This window comes from Sus scrofa, chromosome 11, assembly GCF_054392235.1.
Source record: "Sus scrofa isolate SSC_HxYL_T2T_F1_AM1 chromosome 11, Sscrofa_HxYL_maternal_Yorkshire_Landrace_v2.0, whole genome shotgun sequence".
In the NCBI taxonomy this organism is placed as follows: Eukaryota; Metazoa; Chordata; class Mammalia; order Artiodactyla; family Suidae; genus Sus; species Sus scrofa.
This window is the reverse complement of record NC_139393.1, coordinates 13,213,833-13,233,377: the sequence shown is the minus strand read 5'-3', so window position 1 is coordinate 13,233,377 and position 19,545 is coordinate 13,213,833. Positions and strand designations below refer to the sequence as shown.

At 42.2% G+C, this 19,545-nt stretch overlaps 2 protein-coding genes across 9 annotated transcripts in view; one reads left to right on the top strand and one right to left on the bottom strand.

Annotated features, from left to right (window-relative positions):
• The window catches only part of SPART (spartin), a 388,960-nt gene that overhangs the window by 112,823 nt on the left and 256,592 nt on the right, over positions 1-19,545 (top strand). For all 8 annotated transcript variants that reach the window (XM_084981527.1, XM_084981521.1, XM_084981528.1 and 5 more), the window contains one exon: positions 10,187-10,927. The gene's annotated coding sequence lies outside the window, so the exon portion shown is untranslated. The remainder of the gene's footprint in view (positions 1-10,186; positions 10,928-19,545) is intronic.
• Positions 1-19,545, bottom strand: part of LOC146398535 (uncharacterized) — a 73,266-nt gene that overhangs the window by 12,407 nt on the left and 41,314 nt on the right. Inside the window, exon 3 of the mRNA XM_084982500.1 lies at positions 11,530-11,871. Coding sequence (XP_084838626.1) covers positions 11,530-11,871 — 342 coding nt within the window. The remainder of the gene's footprint in view (positions 1-11,529; positions 11,872-19,545) is intronic.

The following is a 19,545-nucleotide window of genomic DNA, read 5'->3' as shown; positions in this document are numbered from 1 at the left end:
TAGTCTTCAGAGGCAGCCAAGAACAGCTTTCCTGTAGTTTAAATAGCCAGTCAGAGGGCGGGGCTTTGGAGGGATCTTGAATCAAGAGAGATTAGTTTTCTTTCTTTTTTTAAAAATTGAGATATAATTGGAGTTCCCGTTGTGGCTCAGCAGAAATGAATCTGACTAGCATCCATGAGGACACAGGTTCAATCCCTAGCCTTGCTCAGTGGGTTAAGGATCCAGTGTTGCCATGAGCTGTGGTGTAGTTCGCAGACCAGGCTCGGATCCTGCGTTGCCATGGCTGTGGCCGGCAGCTACAGCTCCGATTCAACTCCTAGCCTGGGAACTTCCATATGCCATGGGTGTGGCCCCACAAAGACAAATAAAAATAAAAATAAGAAATTGACATATAATTGCCATATAACATTCTATTAGTTTTGGGTGTACAACATAATGATTTGATATTTGTATATTGCAAAATGACCCAATAAGTCAACATCTGATATCATCTATAGCTATGATTTTTCTTTCCCTGTAATGAAAGTTTTTAAGATCTACTCTTTTAGCAAAGTAACTTCAAATATACAATACAGTATTATTAGCTAGAGTCACCATGCTGTATGCAATATCTCCTTGACTTATTTATTTTACAACTGGAAATTTGTACCTTTTGACCACATTCACGCATTTAATTTATTCCCCTACTAGTCTGTCCTGTGATCTATGAGCTCACTTTTTTGTTTTTGTTTTTGTTTTAGATTCCACATATAAGCGATATCTGGTGGTATTTGTCTTTCTCTTTCTGACTTATTTCTCTTGACACAATGTCCTCAAGGTCTGAGAGAGAGTCGTTTTCTAATGAGGACTAATGAGTAAGTGGACACTGGGGAAACTCACTGAGACCCCTCAATAGCCAAGGAGGTCCAGGTTCCACACCGGGACTGCAGGAAACAGCAGCAGCAAATAATCTTAGCACACGTAGGAAGCTTGATTTAGACAGGAGGCGTCAAACAGTCTTCAAACACCAATTTCAGCAGATCAAAGAGCTCACACTCTTTGCAACTGTTAAAGTAGCAACCGCCTTCCGACTGCCCTGGTGTGGAGAGTCCTCTCGTGTGGCAAGAGGCTAAACCCAACCACATGAACTCTTTTCCAGTCCAGCATCAGGATCTTTTGCAATAGAAGCCAATAAATAATTTTAAGAATGAATCTAGTCATTGCAAAATGCTGCTGCAGATGGAAAAAAAATGGGGAGCACTGATATTAACAGTTCTTTTTGCCAGTCATCACCAATCATATGATTGAGGCTCTAGGCAGGTACCCCAAATTGATGAGTGCCAGATGAGTCAGATTGTAGGCAGAGGTTACTTAAAACTCCAGCCCTAGAAGGAGACAAATTGTTCTCTCCTGATTCTGAAATTACTCTTCCACCAGGATTTCCAGGTTCACCAGGGAGGGCAGGAGACGGGAAAGAGGACGGACATTGTGTCCTTCAGCAGGAAGCATGTTCCCAGGAGGGACTTCCCATGGTCCTGCTAATCCTCTACGTGAACGAAGCAGCAGAGCTTGCCTTAATATCCTCTCATTCATATGCTTTCTTCCTTCCTTCCTCTCTTTCTCCCTCTCTCTCTCTTTCTCCCTCTCTCTCTCTTTCTCCCTCTCTCTCTCTTTCCCTTTCTTTCTTTCTTTCTCTTTCTTTCTTTCTTTCTTTCTTTCTTTCTTTCTTTCTTTCTCCCTCTCTCTCTCTCTCTCTTTCTCTCTCTCTCTCTCTCTTTCTTTTTCCCTCTCTCTTTCTCTCACAGCACAATTACCTCAAAAGTCTGGCTGACAAAGAGAATGGCTACATGTTCCTTGTAACACGGAACTAAATGGTATGGCAGGCTATCAAGTGTGGGAGGAAATGAAGTCCTCGGCAGCCTGCTGTCTTTTGAGATAACAATTCAGGATCAGAACTTGGTCAAAGAAAATATGGAAGCAATAAACAGGTGTAGGCTCAAATTCCCCCAGAATGTATTTCAACATTAAATGCAAGGAGGTCAAACTGAAAAATAATTAGGAATTATTTGTGGAAAACAGACTACCACATTGATGACCTATATAAAAGACTTAAACATTTTTTAAACATATAAATAAATATGGTTTTACTTAAAGAAATCATGAGTATCTTTTATATAAGATTTAACTGACTTTGGCTTTGTCCTTTGTCAGGGTTGAGCTCCTCACTTTACCCTTTCAGGTTGTGGGCTCTGTGTTTTTTATTCAATTGTAGGAGTAGCCTTGGTCAGAAACACACATTCATACTCACTGCTCTCATACCTAAGAGCACTGCTCTTTTATTTTGGCGCCGTGCACTGGGATGTAGGGGGCACATCATGCCAGAAAAGTGCTGGGAAGTAGAGGGAAGGGGATGGCAGGAGCATGCCCAAGTCACTGTGGAGTGGGAACAAGTCTTCAGAATGCCACAGGCTGGGGGAGGTAGACCCGGGATGCTTGTGTAGGAGAAAGAATGTCCAGACAAACACATTAGGAAAAACAACAACAAAATGAACGAGAGCAGCCAATGTTTATTAACTAAAAGTGTATACTAGTTTTGTGAATGTGTGTGTGTGTGTATGTGTGAGAGAGAGCATGAATGATGCAGGTATATTTCCTTTAATCATCACAGTTCTTTACTGTAGTTATTATTAGCCCTAGCTTTTCTTTAACTGATGAGAAAATTAAGGATCAGGGAATTTAAAAGCTTGCCAAGGTCACCCAGCCCCTTAGAGACAGGACTGGAATTCAAATCTATATTCTTGTGTCTCCAAATATTATGTTTATTACATTTCTTCTCTCCGGGGCTGTTGAAGATAAAAGAAGGATAAATTAGAGACCCGTGGTCCTTAGTGAGGTCCCGTGTTTCTATTATTCTTCCCTTTGCCAGGCATGTTGTAGGACTTACGTTTCCGCTGCTTCTGAAATTGGGGTGGCCTCATGACTTGTTCTTTGTAATAGAACTTGGTAAAAATGGCATGTGTCACTTCTGGCTAGAAAATGTAAGACTGTGTGAGATTTGCCCTGTCCCCTCCTTCTGCTGCAGTAATTGGGAGCAGGGCCAGCTTCTGTCGGTCTGGATTCCTGGGTGACCACAATGAGTGCTTCCATCCCTTGCTGGCTGGCTGTATTAATACCTCATGTGAACAGTAAATATTCTTCTCTTGCTTTAAGCTGCTGAGATTATAGGTTTATTTCTTTTTATTGTGACTTCTACTGAGGTAAGATCTCACTATACTGTGGCAGCAGAGGTTATGATAGGTGTTCAAGAAATTTACTTTAAAAGTCAAATTCTGAAGAATGGAGAGCTGTATGGACTGTTATGTATTATATTAAAACTCTTTTGGCTCTGGTGAGAAAGAAGGTTGTAAAGAATGTTTTTGGTTTGCTTTAATTTCTTATAAGGGTGAGGTGGAAAGGGATGAGAGTTAGCTACTGGAATAGCATATTCCCTGACAAGCTGAGGTGCCGCTGTATAAGGACAGTCCTGACAGCTGTCACCTTAACACGTGCAAGTGGTTTCAAGAGGGACCAAGGGAGAGACAATAAAGATATTTAGACTAACTCGTGACCCCTAATGGAAAAAACAACTCATACAAATTAAGGGACAGTGTTTAAGCCTTTGGTTAAGGAAAACGATATTCTTTGATTCATTCGATTATTCATTCAACAACTACTTGTTATGGAAGGTGATAAAATATTACCATTATGTACATGAGTCTATATTTTTATAGTGACCATCTTAAGTAAAAAAAAAAAAATCTTAAAGGCTTTTCTTATATGTTCCTTGTTTTGTCCACATGCTACTTTTCCTGTCTCATTCTTTTTCATTGCACCTAAGTCTGGTGTGGCAGGCATATCAAACCGTTCTAGATTTCCCAAAGTTTTTTTAAAAAATCCTTATGTTTAATTCTTATGTTTGCATGTTGTCTCCCTAACTCCACCCCAAATTCAATTCGTTCATTCTTCAAGACTCTTCACAAACCTTCCCCCTCTGTCTCATCTAGTTATTCACTCATAGTATAAATCCCCACATGTTTTCTCTCTGCAAGTTTCTGGCTCCTTCCTCTGCATTCTCTTGATACTTTCTATACCTCTGTCACATGTTATTATACATATTATATTTGTTAACCTATTGATCTGCTTTGATAGACTATGCACTCTTAGAATAGAGGACTAATCTTTCTAGCCACGAATCAGCACATTTGGGTGTAAAGATGCTTAATAGGTATTTATTTGTTGGATGGTTGCAGGAATAAAAGGATAAAGGCATGAAGAAACTTCAGCTTCTTAGATGGGTAGTCCCTATTTTTTCTATTTTTAGATGCACAGTAATATTTATTGAATGAATGGATAAAAGATCTTGTATAAACCTATATTGATTAGTCAAAGATAATTATTCAGTAGTAAAGAAAAATGATGAACACTTCCTAAATTTATAAATATTTTAGTTATGACAATAAAATGAATAGTTCCAGGCTTCAAAGCAGACTTTGACCATACTTTTATCATGCCATTGTGTCTCTCAACAAAGTTCAACAAAAATTTTATTTAGTCAAGTGTCCATCAGGATGACTAAGGAAAGGATGGAAGAATCAGATGTAAATACCAAAATACATTGCTGTGAACATAGCCGAGTAGTTGTAACAAATGTATTCTGAAGAGCACAATACAAATCAAGAGGGAGTTTACCATAGTGATCAAAGAGGATGTGGAAACAGGATGCATTGTTTTTAAAGTGCAAACTAAACTCTTTGATAATTCCATCCTTTGAAAATTACCAAGTGCCTTTTAATCACACCCTTGTCACTGTGCTCGTTTATGAAGATAAAAGAGATGAGGTCAAGAGAGTTCTCTTGTGGCGCAGTGGGTTAAAGATCCAGCATTGTCACTGCAGCAGCTTGGAACTTCCATATGCTGCGAGTGTGGCCAAAAGAGAGAGAGAGGGAAAGAGAAGGACAATACCCTGATCGTTGTAGGGAAGGGTGTAATAATTTATTGCATTCAAAACTATCACATGCCATGGGGCTCAGTTAGTCACTCTGTCTCAAGGATAAAAACACCCTACCCCTAAAACAAACAAACAAAACAAAATGGTTCAATTGAAAATCAGCACAGAAAGAGAAAATGTTTACATTTTTATAAATTTCTCAATTTAACCACAAAGCGCCATGTTAGAGACCAAAGCTACTCAAGGTAGCCACTTGGCTCCCTCATGAATATGTGGGGTTTTAGTTCTTGTGAGAAGAGGAACTTGTAAAGCACTGCTTCTTTCATCAAGAAGATCTTACTGCAAAAAAAAGTAATCTTAACTAAAAATTATGCTTAGTGTCTTATTTGATTTATATTCTGGCTCAAGCTCCATATGTCATGATGAATGAGCAATTAACAATTCAAGGGCTGGCGCAGGTGTATGAACCATACTTTTGAGTAGCACTTCATCTAGAGCATAGCTATGGTGATATGAGCAGTGGTCTCCTTAGCAGAATTGTGCTAGGATACTGATTCAGACCCTAGCTTCTTAGAAAAATAATAAAACGAGTGAAAACACATAAGCATAAAAGAAGCAAATATTTTCTCATTTCATTATTGTGGAACTAAAAATATTTTCATGTATCTAATTTATTCTTTATTTCCTTCTGGTCCTCTCAATATTAACTTTCATCTTAAAAAAAACCAAACAATACCAAAACAAAAACCAAACAAGCAACAACAACATCAGCACCAAAGGAAAATATTTTTCATAGAATTAGGAGCTGGAAGTTATTAAAAATCAGGAGACTGAGGTCTCCAAAAGTAAAGTGATTTTCGAAGGTCATTGTTTATACTCTTTATGAAGAAGGATGGTGGAAGGAGACAGCTGGTGACAGAAACCACAAACTGGGAACCCAGAACTCCTTTCCCAACTCTAAATCCATCTATATACTCAGCAGGGTGGCCAACAAGAGGAAATCTGATGAAAGACAAGTTAATCAATTTCTTTTGTTATCCAGAGGTTAATTTATCATATCAATCCAAATATGTACCAAGCAGGGTCTAATGGATAACTATAAGACCAGAATTGATTTGGATGATAAAGTGATAAGAGGACAGAATGAAGGATCTTGAAAACTAATTCAGTTGAACCAGGACAATTTTATTGACAAGGAGTCTTCGAAGGTCTGAGAAGCATCAATCAATATTCCACTGTCAATCTTAAAGGCAAAGTGCCCATGGTCTAAAACTTGAAAACCAAGGTCAACGAGCTCACCAAGGACTTTCCGTGAGGAATTGTTACAATCATCACTTGGTTGCCAAGGCATATGAGGGGCATGGAGGTGGATGTTGGTAAATATTTTATTTTTTGACCTGTATTCCATTTACATGGGTGTGTTCAAATTAAATACATAAATCATATATTATGGACTTGGGACTTGTGTACTTTCTCTGTGAATGTTAAACAGCAGTAAAAACTTTAAGTGCAAAAAATAAATGTGTCAAGCATATAGATAGTAACTCTGGGTCAGAGTGGGGGACACCTATGACTTGTTGGATGAATTATTGAGTGCTTCCTTTTTTATTCAAAAATGTATGGCATTATAGGCTAATAATATAAATAATAAATTGTGAGAATTTACTCTACAGGAAAAATCAGACAAATTTAAAAGTCACATGCACAAAGATGACTCTGTAGCTAAACATTGGAGCTACCAAGCTGTCCATGAGTCAAGGCTCAGCTAAATAAACAATGGAAGAGTCATACAAATGAAGGATTTTGATGTAATCAAAAGGATTATATTTTCTGACTTGGAAAGATGCTGGGCATGTATGGCAAAGTCCAAAAAGTAAGCTTCAGAATCATGCGAAGTATGGTTCCATGTTTGTAAAACTAGCATAGCCACTGCTGCTTACACATACATACACAATTTTAGAGGTATGCAAAAACCAAACCAAATCAAACTAAACCAAACTAAACTAAAGGAAATAAGAGGTTATGCAACAGTTAACATATGTTTCTGTTAGTGGGTGATGTAGGTATGTTCATATTCTATTTTCTGCATGTCTGTATTTGAATTCTGATACAGAGAACATGAGTTTTAATCAGGAAAACATTACGGTACAGATATTTTCTTTCAGAAATAGAAATAAAATTTAATGATAGCTATGCAGTGAAAATATAACTGGTTTTTAAGTCTAGAACTTTCTCTTCCTCCCCTTCCTCCTGTTTTTGAAATGTATATGCTTAACGCAGGGTTTTGAAATAGTTCCTATGTACCTGTTATTTCAAAAGTTTAAGACTCTCAGGCTGAAGCCGGTAACTCAACCTGCCCAATAGGTCTTGACTGCATTTTCTGTTGCAGTTACACTTTCCAGCTTGTTCTGAATGTTCTATTTAAGAAATGAGAAGAGTAAATCCCTCCACTATAATCCTGGTCATAGGAAAATTGAAGGGGATTAAGAACCAAATCAGCTTAATCGGCAACAGTTGATAGATGGCCAGGCACTTCAGATCGGTACTAGCCTACTGTGGCAAATGAGTCAGGAAAGTTGCTGTCTTGGCTACCTCGGGGAGCGGATCTATATGTTGTGTTCCCGGAATGAACTGCTTTAGTATTTTAACTTTGGTTTAAGTCATCTTCCTGTCTTACTGAGTTTGAAATAGATTCTTATAGCCATCTACCCTTTTGTTTCTGATCAGAAATTGTATTCAGGTCTGTTACCTTCTTAAAGTTACCCTTTTTAACAACTATGGCAGGCTAACAGTGTCCAGACCTGTTCACTATTGTCTGTAACAGGAGCAGCATCAACGATTAAACCTATTATACAAATTGTAAATCTGGGTCAACTGAGCTTCCATGTTAATGCAGCTTAATAGATGGTAATCTAGAAGTGAGGAACTCAGGAAATATTAATGCTAGTCTACCCTGCTCCTGATATGAATTCAGAGGTTTGAAATACTGACACTATTTTGGCTGGATTGTGCCATTTCATGTTTAGAGATACTGACAAATTGTATATGGCTACTTAACTCCTCAGAATCTCCTCTTTTTTCTGGTTGTTGTTGCGAAAACTGAGTGTAGACTAAACAATGACTACTTCCTGTTTCCAAATGTGAGCATGAGCAGCATGGATTCTGTTCATATGGAGCTCTTGAAGGATGAGGCCTTCTGTGTCATGGGACTGAGCCCCTCAGAACGCTATTCCATGGACAGATCTGCCACAGATCAGAATCAGAGGTGATGAGGCCCCAGAATGTGGCCCACAAGTCTACCACCCTGGACCTGAAAAGGCCAGTGAATGCACAAATGGACTCTCTAGTTCTGCGTCAAAGGCTGGTCCACACGTACGTATCATGGATCACAGCATCTAAGCCTCTGGCTTGATTTCTCTAGGGACATCTGTTAGCTAAAAGGAATCCTGCCAACTCATGCACTTAATCTGAGCTTCCTTTCTGATGGGCCCCCTAATTCCATTAACTAACTTAAAGGTTTTATTATTTTTTTAGTTGTCATTATGAATAATAATGAAATAGTCTATAAAAGTTAAATCTGTGATGCTTTGTATTAAAGTAGTAATATAATAATACAATATGCTCCATACATATTTATTTGAAGGAAATGACATTCTTCTACCACACTACTGTTTGGCTTCTAGTTTTATCTAACAAACGTCTATGGAATGGCTCATGGGTACCAGGAACCAGGCAGAGTGGGACCTACACAATGCCTCATGTCAAAGGCTTTTCATAATTTTCCAGGTTCTGAAATTACTATTAAAAAAACCCAGGAGTTCCCGTCATGGCTCAGTGGTTAACGAATCCGACTAGGAACCATGAGGTTGCGTGTTTGATCCCTGGCCTTGCTCAGTGGGTTGAGGATCCAGTATTGCCGTGAGCTGTGGTATAGGTTGCAGATGCGGCTCAGATCCCGCATTGCTATGGCTCTGGTGTAGGCCGGCGGCTAGCCCGGCGGCTACAGCTCCGATTGGATCCCTAGCCTGGAAATCTCTATATGCGCGGGAGCGGCCCAAGGAATGGCAAAAAGACAAAATAAATAAATAATTAAATTAAATTAAATTAAATTAAATTAAAATAAAATTAAATTAAAAAATCCCAAATGAGCAAAACACAAAAATTCACCCATAATTTTACTTTTTGTTTTTCCCTGATTGCTAAGTATATCTAAACATATATTTAAATATAAAAATATATTAATTCTACAAACTTTTAAAAAGAATTATTAGTAAATTATTTTTATTTAATTCCTTTAAATTACTTTTTAAAAAAGAATTATTATAAAAACTTCGTATTTTAATAATACAAGCACAGGGAGAAGAATAAGCCCAGAGTAGAAGAGCTATTATCAGATGGGCTGAGACTTGATCTAGAATAGAGCCAGATGAGAGCATTTTGCCTGTGATGGGTTAATCTTTAATTGTTAGAATAAATTTATGACTTCAGGTTTTCTTAATGATTAGTATGATTAATCATTCTCACCAATCACTTCTGTCATCCATCTGCCTTCATTAGAAAAGAACAATAAAAAAGAAACTCAGGAAACCTGCAAATAAACCCGCTGACAGATTTGATGTCACGCAGCATCACACCGTTACTTATCTCTTCCCATCACAGACAGCCAGTAAAAATCTCTTGACTTGAACTGACCAACAACAGGGAGGACAGAATGGATCTTACCTTTCACGAGGCGCTTTAATGAAAATCAGGAATGTGTATGTGGTGAGCTCTTCAAAGCATTTTGCCTTATGTAGAGGAATCAGAAATAGTCAATAAATGAGCCAAATAAATAATAAACCTCAAACCCCAAACACAAAAATGGAATACCCCACCCACTTTCTGGAATTCACTCTTCCCAGAATGTTTCTGAGGTTGGCAAATGGTTCCCCCATCCCCACAATGCCCAGAATTTGAAGGTGACTGAGAAATGCCCTGTGTGGGTGATGTTGGTGCAAGGCAGTCTCACTAACACACACTTCAATAAGCCATTTACATTACTCATCAACTGCATCCTGATTATAAAGGGTGTACATGGGGGGGGGCAAGATGCCTTTATACTTAGCAAAATAAAACATTTTAGTCACAAAATATATTTATGTTTGGGAACTAGATCACAAGTAAGCTAACACTCGGACTAGAAGCTAATTGAATACTACTTTTTTTTTTTTTTTTTTTAAGGCGTATGCACCGGGATGGAAGACTGCATTAAGACGTAAACCTTCTAAGAAGAGTATCGCTTATCTTGCCTTTTTTCTGTTGATAGTCAGTTGTCTGGCAATGAACGTGGAAAATCTAAGTTAAAAAAGTACCTGAGAAAAAAGATCTTGGGGACTGGTCCCTCAGGTCGACCTGCGACGTCATCGCTATTTCCCGCCCTTTGCACCTGCACTGGACTGAACCAAATGCGATGGCTTTGAGACGTCATGCAGCCATCGGAAACCATTACCCCCTGCAAAGAATCACCCAAGTGCTCATTTCAGCGGAAAATTTTCCAAAGGAAATTTAATGGACGTGAAGGAAATGAAGGACATTAAGAAACAGACCCTATTTCTGGAGTCTGACACCAAAGCCAGGATCAGGCGTCTAGCGGTGGAAAGCGAGCATGTACAGACCGCTAACCCGGTCTGGTACTCGACGAGACGTTTCTGTGAATGACGGGGTCCTTCTGCTCCCGCGGGACGGCACATCACACACCTCCCTCCTCGAACAATTTGCCCAAGATCCACGCACCTCGGCAGGGAGACGTAGGGTTCCCATCTCATCGGGGGAAAGGGAAAGGTAGCTGGTGCGTTTTCCCGCAAGATTTTCCCAGGAACTCGGGAAACCACCTCTGGGGAACGCCAGCGTGTTCAGCGCCAGGTAGAACTCCCTCGGATTTGGAGCCACAGGAGACGGGTGAAAAGACTCAACGCGAGCAAGGTAAGGTTCAAAGCGGGTAGTCAAGTGCGCGCGGCAGGTGCCCAGAAAGGGACGTAATGACCCTGGAGACGCAGGCAGGCACTGAACACGAGCGTGACCGCACACACCACAAAGGCGAAAGTAAGCAAAATGCATCTAGAAACACTCCCCCAAGTGCAGAACTGTCGGCACTTGCACCGGGGAATCAATCAACCTTTGCAGCCGCAGACGCGAGGGCCGACCTCCCCGGCTCCTTGTGTCTGGGACAGAAGCGGGTCATCCCCGAACCAAGGACATTGCGTCCTCCTGTAGCCCCATGAAGTCACCCCGGGAATAGGGAGAGCCAGGCAGCAGAAGCTGCTCGCCGTCCATAAGGACGTGGCCCGCAGGAAGGGGACAGATTCGGGGCTGTCCAGGGTAGGGAGCCAAACCGCTGGGAGCTGGGGAGAGTTTGCGAGGCGGCTCAGGAGGCAGTCAAGCCAACAGGACCCGAGGCCGCTCTAGGAGAGGAGTCAGGGTGCCGCGGAAGAGGGCGAGCCCACTCCAGCGCTCCGCAGCTGCGCGTCCCCAGCTCCCACTCTCGTGCCTGCGCTCTCGGGCGGAGTCCGGAGCCGCTCACTGACCTTCGGTCTGGACGCGCGGGTCTCCCCTGCCGGCTCCCGCACGGGATGGGACGCGGCTACGCCGAGCTCCTTGCGAACACGGGTCTAGCGGATCCGCGCCGGCGGAGCGGTCGGTGGGAATGTGGGGCGCGCCGGCCGGCTGCGGGCGCAGCCCGAGTCTTCCCTCCGCCCCCGGCCGTCCAACCAATGGCAGCGAGCGAGGCCCACTCCCCGCCGCCCCCCAGCCGCCGCGCGGATGGGCGCTTGGTGCGGGGACCTGAGCCCTGCTTGGGCGAGGGAGGAGCTGGCGCCAACGTTGGAAAATCCGGGAGAAGGAGGAGGCATTTGCGCAGGGAGCCCCATCTGGGGAAGGCAGGTGTGGTGCCCTTAACTTTCGTGCATGTGTATTTCTTTGGAGACTCAAGGACCTCTCTCTGAAGGAAAAAGCTTCTACTTTCTGCCACTTTTCTTTCCCTCGTATCTTTTATGAGTCCCGCGCAGCCCCCGCTCCAAACCGCGAGCCCCGGTGCGTCATAGCAAGCCCAGCTCTGAGCTGGGTGGGGGCATCGCCTGGTCCCATGATGAGATTCGCCTCAGACATCTCTCCTTCAGCGTTTCTCTTCTTTCCCCTCTGAATCCTCTACCAGATCATCAGATGAGTTGAATAAGATGGCAGTTTCTATCTCTGCCAGGGAGACAGGCAATCATAAAACTCCTGATTGGGAAACTGGCTGAGAGAGCCATGCATCTTAAAAGAACCCTGGAAGGGGAGCCTTTAACTGATATAACTTTGGTTACCAGTCAGCCCTGTGACCTTCACCCAACGACCCTGGATTCCTATTTTTCAACTGGAAAATGAGAGAGCTGGATTATTTAATGTCTGAGGTCTCTTCCACTCTGATGGTCAACAACCCAGGTGGCTCTGTAGCCTCTGTGGCCCTTGAAGAGCTGAGCCCTGGGAAGTGTTGTTGTGTCCGCCTTTTCCTCCAGTCTCTGCTCTGCCCTATCCTGCTGCATTCACCCTAACACCATTCACCTGCGGCCGGGAAAGCAAATCTTATCAAATCAATATAAAAAGATGGTACTCAAGTCTCAGTGACCATGTAAACTTGCACAAATACTGCCACCTACCAGTGCCCAGCTCCTGGGATCATGGCATTTGTGCCCATGTTTAGTGGTTCTCCAGGTAGGGATGGATGGGGGCATCTGACTTATCTCTGAGGCCCCCTTGGTAAGTGAGCAAAGGCCCTATCTCTCCCCCTTCCCTCTCCAGAGGAATTATCCATGTGCGTTCATCTTCTCCATGTGAATCTTCCTGCATGGGAGCTAAAATGCATTATCCAGATGGTGGATTTTGAACCCTGCTTTTCTCTCAACATACTCGCATATGTATCCCAAACCTCGCCTGTTCACATGCCACTTTCATGAGTTTTGTTAACGTCCATCTACCACCTGTTCTGTTAGGTCCTTAGATTTTTACTTAGCTTCATCATAAGCAGTAATATCCATGAAATCATTGGTTTGTTATATACAGCTTGTATTTCAATACAAAGTAAGGGATAAATAACCCGTAAGGGTTTTCTTGGTGTTCCCTGAACTTAGTGTTTTACCACAGACTGTTTAAAAATTGATACAGGAGGCAAAGCTTGTCATCTTTATTTTTAAATGTTCATATACAAATTATCTAGAAAAAAAATTTTTTTTTGGTCTTTTTAGGGCTGCACTCATGGCATATGGAGGTTCCCAGGCTGTAGCTGCTCATCTGCGCCACAACCACAGCAACACCAGATCTGAGCCGCGTCTGGAACCTATGCCACAGCTCACAGCAACGCCAGATCCTTAACCCACTGAGCCAGGCCAGGGGTCGAACCTACCACCTCATGGTTCCTAGTGAGATTCATTATCACCGTGCCACGACGGGAACTCCTAGAAAATGTTAACTGTCAAATTTGTTCCCATAGGAAGTCTTCAAAAGTAGGTCAGGCACCACTCAAGGTCCTGGGAGTTTGTGGGCACAGTTTGGAGACATGGTTCCAGCTTTTAGTGAGCATGATCATCCCACCTTTCCCCCAGTCCTTTGCTATCTTATTCAGAGAGAGAGATGGATAGCTAAAAAAAAAAAAAAAAAAAAAAAAAACCTGTGGAATTTGGAATCAGAGAGTTCTTCAGTTTTGATGCTGTCACTTATTATCTCTGTGACTTGAGCCAATCACTTAACCTCTCTGAGCCTCATTTTCCTTATCTGTAAAATGGATATAATAGTGTCCACCTTATTAGGTTGTTGTGAGGGTTAAACACACACACACACACACACACACACACAGACGCTCCTTTCTATTGCGTTGCATGTATAAATGCTTAACAATACTAGCTCTGTCTTTCCTTCCTTGCCGCCGTCAAAACAGCACGCAGAATTACTTTGTCCATTGTCTGATTTCCTTCTAGGTTATCGGGAAACTCATGTTCTCTCTCTGATGTCCCTGGACCCCCTCTCTGCTCCCTTTCCTTGATTCCTTCATCTCTGCCCTCCTCTGGATGATTCCTTCCCACACTCCGTCCTCTCTCATGCCTTCATCTCTCTTCTTTCACGCAGTTCTCACTTTCCATCTGCCACAATTCCAGAGATTTGTGCCCTGTAAAGGAACTGATAACTCTGAGGAAAGTGTAGGTCATAAAAATTCATATTTTTTTCTTTCATGATGTGTCAGTAGTCTTTTTTATCTGCTTGTTTGCCCTAAAATACTTATAGTCCAACTGGGCAGACAGACACATGAATACCTATGTTGAATATAAGTGTGCTTTGTGAGGTGTCAAGCAGTGCACGTGAAAGAATTCCTGTACTTTTTGGGTTATGAGGTGGTCTTGGACTGGCCAGTTGAAATGCCCACTCTGCCCACAGCCTCCTGCTGAGTGAGGAGCCATGCTCTGCTCTGCTGAGTTCATTGGCTCTGCTTTAGTGTGAAAGATTTCCATATTTTTTCTTTGCTGTCCATCATCTAGCCCTCTTACTTTGCTGGAGGAGCTCTCCACTGTTTGAGACTTGGTGAGAGGCAGAGCCTGTGTTCCACTGATGAAGCCTGAAAGCCTTTTCCCACCCTGCCATCTCCGTCCTGGCCCCCACCCTCCCCCCGGGCAGCTAGGGTGACGGCATGTGACCTAGACTTGGTCAATCAAATAGACCTTCCTTAGACCTGGAATTGGGACTTGCTGACACAAGGAAACTGAGATGAGGAGAGCTCTTTCTGGCAGGGATTGTGACAATGCCCAGTTTCCAGAGCCAGCAGGGGCAGGGGGATAAGCACTGGTTCCCAGTGCCCAGGCATCAGTTACAAGTTCCAGCTCCTTCTGTTCAGTGATGGCTCCCGAGTAGTGTCTGCTCCCGAGTAATTCGGAGACATGCTTTGGCTGTGATTCTGGTTTCCCAGCCTCTTTCCATTTCTGTTCATTTTCTGAGCCTCCCTCTGATCCAATATCCTTTCAATAAATTGCTTTTTTGCTTACACAAGCCAAATTGATTCTTAGAAACTAAGACTGTTTTGGCTGAGGCCTGGTACAAGGGCTCTACCTTAATAAGAAGAATGCTAATTAACTGATCCAGGTAACTTCTCCTTCTAGGACATTCAAACTGGAAACATCTGAGTGGTCAATTAGAATCCAGCACAGAAGCTAAAACTTAGGGACTCTGAGGTAGCAGGGGCTAAGTGTAGGCTGAAATTGTGAGTAAGCAGAAGTTATGAATAAGCCAGAGTTGTGAACTAGCAGAAATCAAAGCACATGCAGAAGAGAGGAAGAGGTGGTTGGCTGACAGCTGCAAGGAAGCAGAAGCCAGAGGCACTGAGTCCCCATGATGGTGAGGGAATGGATGGACCCCTGCTCTCCAAGCTCTAGATTTTCCTTGAATCCAAACAGTTTCCTAATTTCTAAACTATAGTTCCATGAAACTCATTAACCGTGGCTATTCATGGGTTCCCTTGAAATGCCAGGTGCTCTCATTTCAGTGGCTATCTTTGTAATAACCCCTGTATTATTTGAAGCAAGCAGGATGAGACTATGCTATATGGTCAGAGGTTCCAAAGATTACAGTGATGATATGACCAGGATGCACAAGCAACTGTCAAAGAGTGTATCTCAGTATTTCTCACTGACCTGCCTCTTCACGGCTGTCCTTTCCTTTCTTATCTTTCTTGAGGTTTCCCAGCAGGAGAACCCTTCCTCTGGGCTGGGAAATTAATAGTTTATAAGAAGCCCCTATTTAATTTATTTTATTTTATTTTGCTTTTTAGGGTCCTACCTGTGGCCTGTGGAAGTTCCCAAGCTAGTGGTCAAATTAGAGCTGCAGCTGTCAGCCTACCCTACAGCCATGGCAATGTCAGATCCAAGCCATGTCTGGGACCTACACTATAGCTCACAGCAATACTAGATCCTTAACCCACTGAGCAAGGCCAGGTATTGAACCCGCATCCTCATGGATGCTAGTCAGGTTTGTTACTGCTGAGCCACAATAGGAACTCCAAGAAGCCCCTGTTTAAAATGTGCTCTATTCCCTGGAGAGAAAGAAAAGCCAGAGAGGTATTTTGGTGTTTTTCTTTGCATTAGCCATTAGCACCTGAGCAGATGATATGCGTTCATTCTTAAATTTGCACTCTTAGAGGTCTGATGCTTAGGGGATGAGCTGGTTATAGGGCAGAAAATTTGGACATAAGGGAGTAGATAATAGAAAATGGCGTTGAGGGGTCCCAGGGACATTCTCAGGGACTGTGTTATGGAACATCCCCATGAGGGAAGGCCCTGATGGGCAGCCAGCGTGAAGAATGCCAGGGGGCAGTGCGGCTCAAATGGCAGCAGCCATTCTCACTTCACATTAGCTATGCCTTGGGGTTACCCACATTCACTGCTGTGGCCTTCGTTTTATCTCCTGCAACACACAGTGCCCTCTGATGACGTGTGAAAAGAGAAATGTCTATCTGTCTCACCTCGTCAGTGACTGGTACACACCCTAGAGAAGAGAGGGGATTCTGGTACTGAGACTTGACATAGGAAGGAACAAATGTACACGTGGTGCTCTGTTTGGAGGGAGGGGAGATGCATCGAAGGCCGCTTTAATGAAAGCAGAAGTCTGAAGTTATCCCTGCAGAGCTTTATTTATTTTCTCAAAGTCTGAAATGTACCTCAGGGTTTGGTGTTTTTCTTCTTCTGAGAATAGTGGGTAGAACTCTTCTCGGAATAGCCGTGAGTCACATCAGAAGGGCAGGTAGGAAAAAAATCTACATCTTTTCTTTTCTTAGGCTACACACCTTGGCTGCTGGGGGCTGCACTTGTCCATCAGCTCTGTTTGTGTGGCCAAGTGGCTTACTGTGGGTTATAAATCAGGGATGAGCAATGTGAAAAGCAGATGGGGAGTTTAATGCATCCTCCACATCTCTGTCTTGTGACTGGCTGAAGTCCATGTGCAATTTTGAAAAGGATGTTTGAAAAGGATATTCATCATTTTAAATTGCTCCGTGGGAGCTTTGCAGTTCATAATGTGCCTCTTAGGTACTTCTCAAAGATGGGTTTTCCTTGACGCGGTTTGCAATTTCATAATGGCAAAAGGGCAACTTGGGGTGTTAGGACAGAAAAGCTAATTTTAACAGAATTAGCAAGAAATAGGGTTGAGAGGAGAGTGAGGGGAGGGAGCTGAAGGAGTTTGAAATATTTCGGTTGAATGCTACCCCGTAATGTCTGGCATTGGGAATTCTCAGTGTCTGCCAATAGCTTTGCTATCCATGCCTCAGTACAACCCTAAATACTATTGGGAAAAATCTATTTAGGCATGAGTCTTCAGATCACTTAAATATATTTACTTTGGGGGAAAAACTGTCAAAAATCCAGAAATATAATGATTTAATAATATTAGAGTCGGTCGTTTGCAAGAAAACAGTTCCAGACACATATGCTATAGTCTCTGCCTCATTTTGTGGCAGATTCCTCGGAGGAATCCTTATCGGCAGTGTTGTGTGTGAGTGGCATTGCCTGTCAAGTGACTAGTTGGTGTGCGGGCCACTATCTCCTTAGACATCCAGGTGAAAGGGAATAAAAAAATCAGCAGCCAGGGAAAATATGCATCTTGAGCAAATGTGCTCTAAATTCAAGAAGAGGAGGAAACAGAATTGGATCTTGATTCTTCCAGCACAGTAAATATGAGCAGGCTATTATGTGTGCAGAATAGGAAAGCATGGGGTTTTTACAGACCTTGCAGGAGAAGGGGAGGGATGAACAGCAGACCCAGTAGGGCTGCTATTGCAGAGTGGACTATGTTTTCATTTATTTAAAAAATTTTTTTAATGTGGCAAAAGAAATATTTTATTATTGTTATTTCCCTAGTACAATTTTTTTCTACTGTACAGCATAGTGACCCAGTCACGCATACATGTGTACGTTCTTTTTTCTCCCATTATCATGCTCTGTCATAAGTGGCTAGAGATAGTTCTCAGTGCTTAACAGCAAGATCTCATTGCTAATCCACTCCAAAAGCAATAGTTTACTTTTTTAATGATTTTTATTTTTTCCATTATAGCTGGTTTACAGTGTTCCGTCAGTTTTCTACTGACAGCAAAGTGAGCCCGTCACACATACATACATACATTCTTTTTCTCACATTATCCTCCATTGTGCTCCTTCACAAATGACTAGGTATAGTTTCCAGGACTATACAGCAGGATCTCGTTGCTGTCCATTCCAAAGACAGTCGTTTACATCTATTAACCCCAGACTCCCGTTCCATCCCACTCTTGACCATATTTTCATATGTGAACAATGTCTTTTAGAAAAACTCAAGAAGATATTTCTTGCAAAGTACATGTCATGAAAATTGGGAAATGGAGCTCTGAAAGCCTGTGACTATAGTAATTGTATTTTCACTTCTCGCGTTGATGGGCAAGGCAGATAGGTAGAGAAAGTTTTCCCTGAATAGTGCTTTGCCGTCTAAACTTCATAAATACAGTCGTCAACACGTGTTTTTTGAGCACATCCCATCTGCCAGGCACTTGTCCACATTCATGAACGAGAGAGACTCGAGCAGGAGTAGATAGTCGTCGTGAAGGTGCCAGGGAAAAGAGACCTTCCTGGACATGCTGTGGGCCTAGTACTTCCCCACCCCCGCCCCAACAGTGTGCCAACACTCCCGTCTTGCCTCTCTATTATATTCTCTCATTTTTTCTTAAAACAATTTTTATTTCACAATTTCTTGCTCTTAGTTTCTTGGTTTTCCTTTTCCTACTTCACCATGAGCTTCCACTTAACTTTATCGAACTCTCTGAACCAGCGGCTTTACAACTTTTCACAATTGATCATCTCCCCACCCTCTCGCCACAACCCTTGTCCTCACTTCCCACCTTACCCATCTGAGGTTTCACGGGTCCTCACCCCAGTGGTCTTCAAACCAGGTGCCCACACGGTACAGGAAGAATTTCCAAGAGAGGACTTATGCAAAAGATAGTTTTAAGGAAAACTTCTGTCTTCATATTGCTTACTTGTCTTAAATTGATCCCCCCTAAGAATTCACAGGCATTTGTGATACCCCTTCTCCTACTACACATGAGAAAGGCATATGCCTCACTAATCCCAAGACTTACAATGGAAAATAAAATAATCGATGGTCTCTATTTTCTATAACTTGATCTAGAAGCAAGTAATTGGGTGAAATAACTTTTGAAAATGTCCATCCTTACTTACCTTATTAAGAACTTTTAATAAATGTTAATTTTATGTTTTTAACAGTTATTTATAAAAATTTTAAATAAATGTATGTTTTGGTAAAAAGCTTTACCACTGTTCCTCCATATCTGTGGTTTGCATCCTCAGATCCAACCAACCCCAGAACATGTAATACTATAGTATTTACTATTGAAAAAAAAAAAATCTGTGTGTAAGTGGACCTGAGCAGTTCAAACCTGTGTTGTTCAAGGGTCAGCTCTGTACATTTGTTGCAGAGAAATGTGTTAAGGCAATAAACAAGAAAACTTGTGAGTATAAAAATATGAAATTCAATTACCAGAG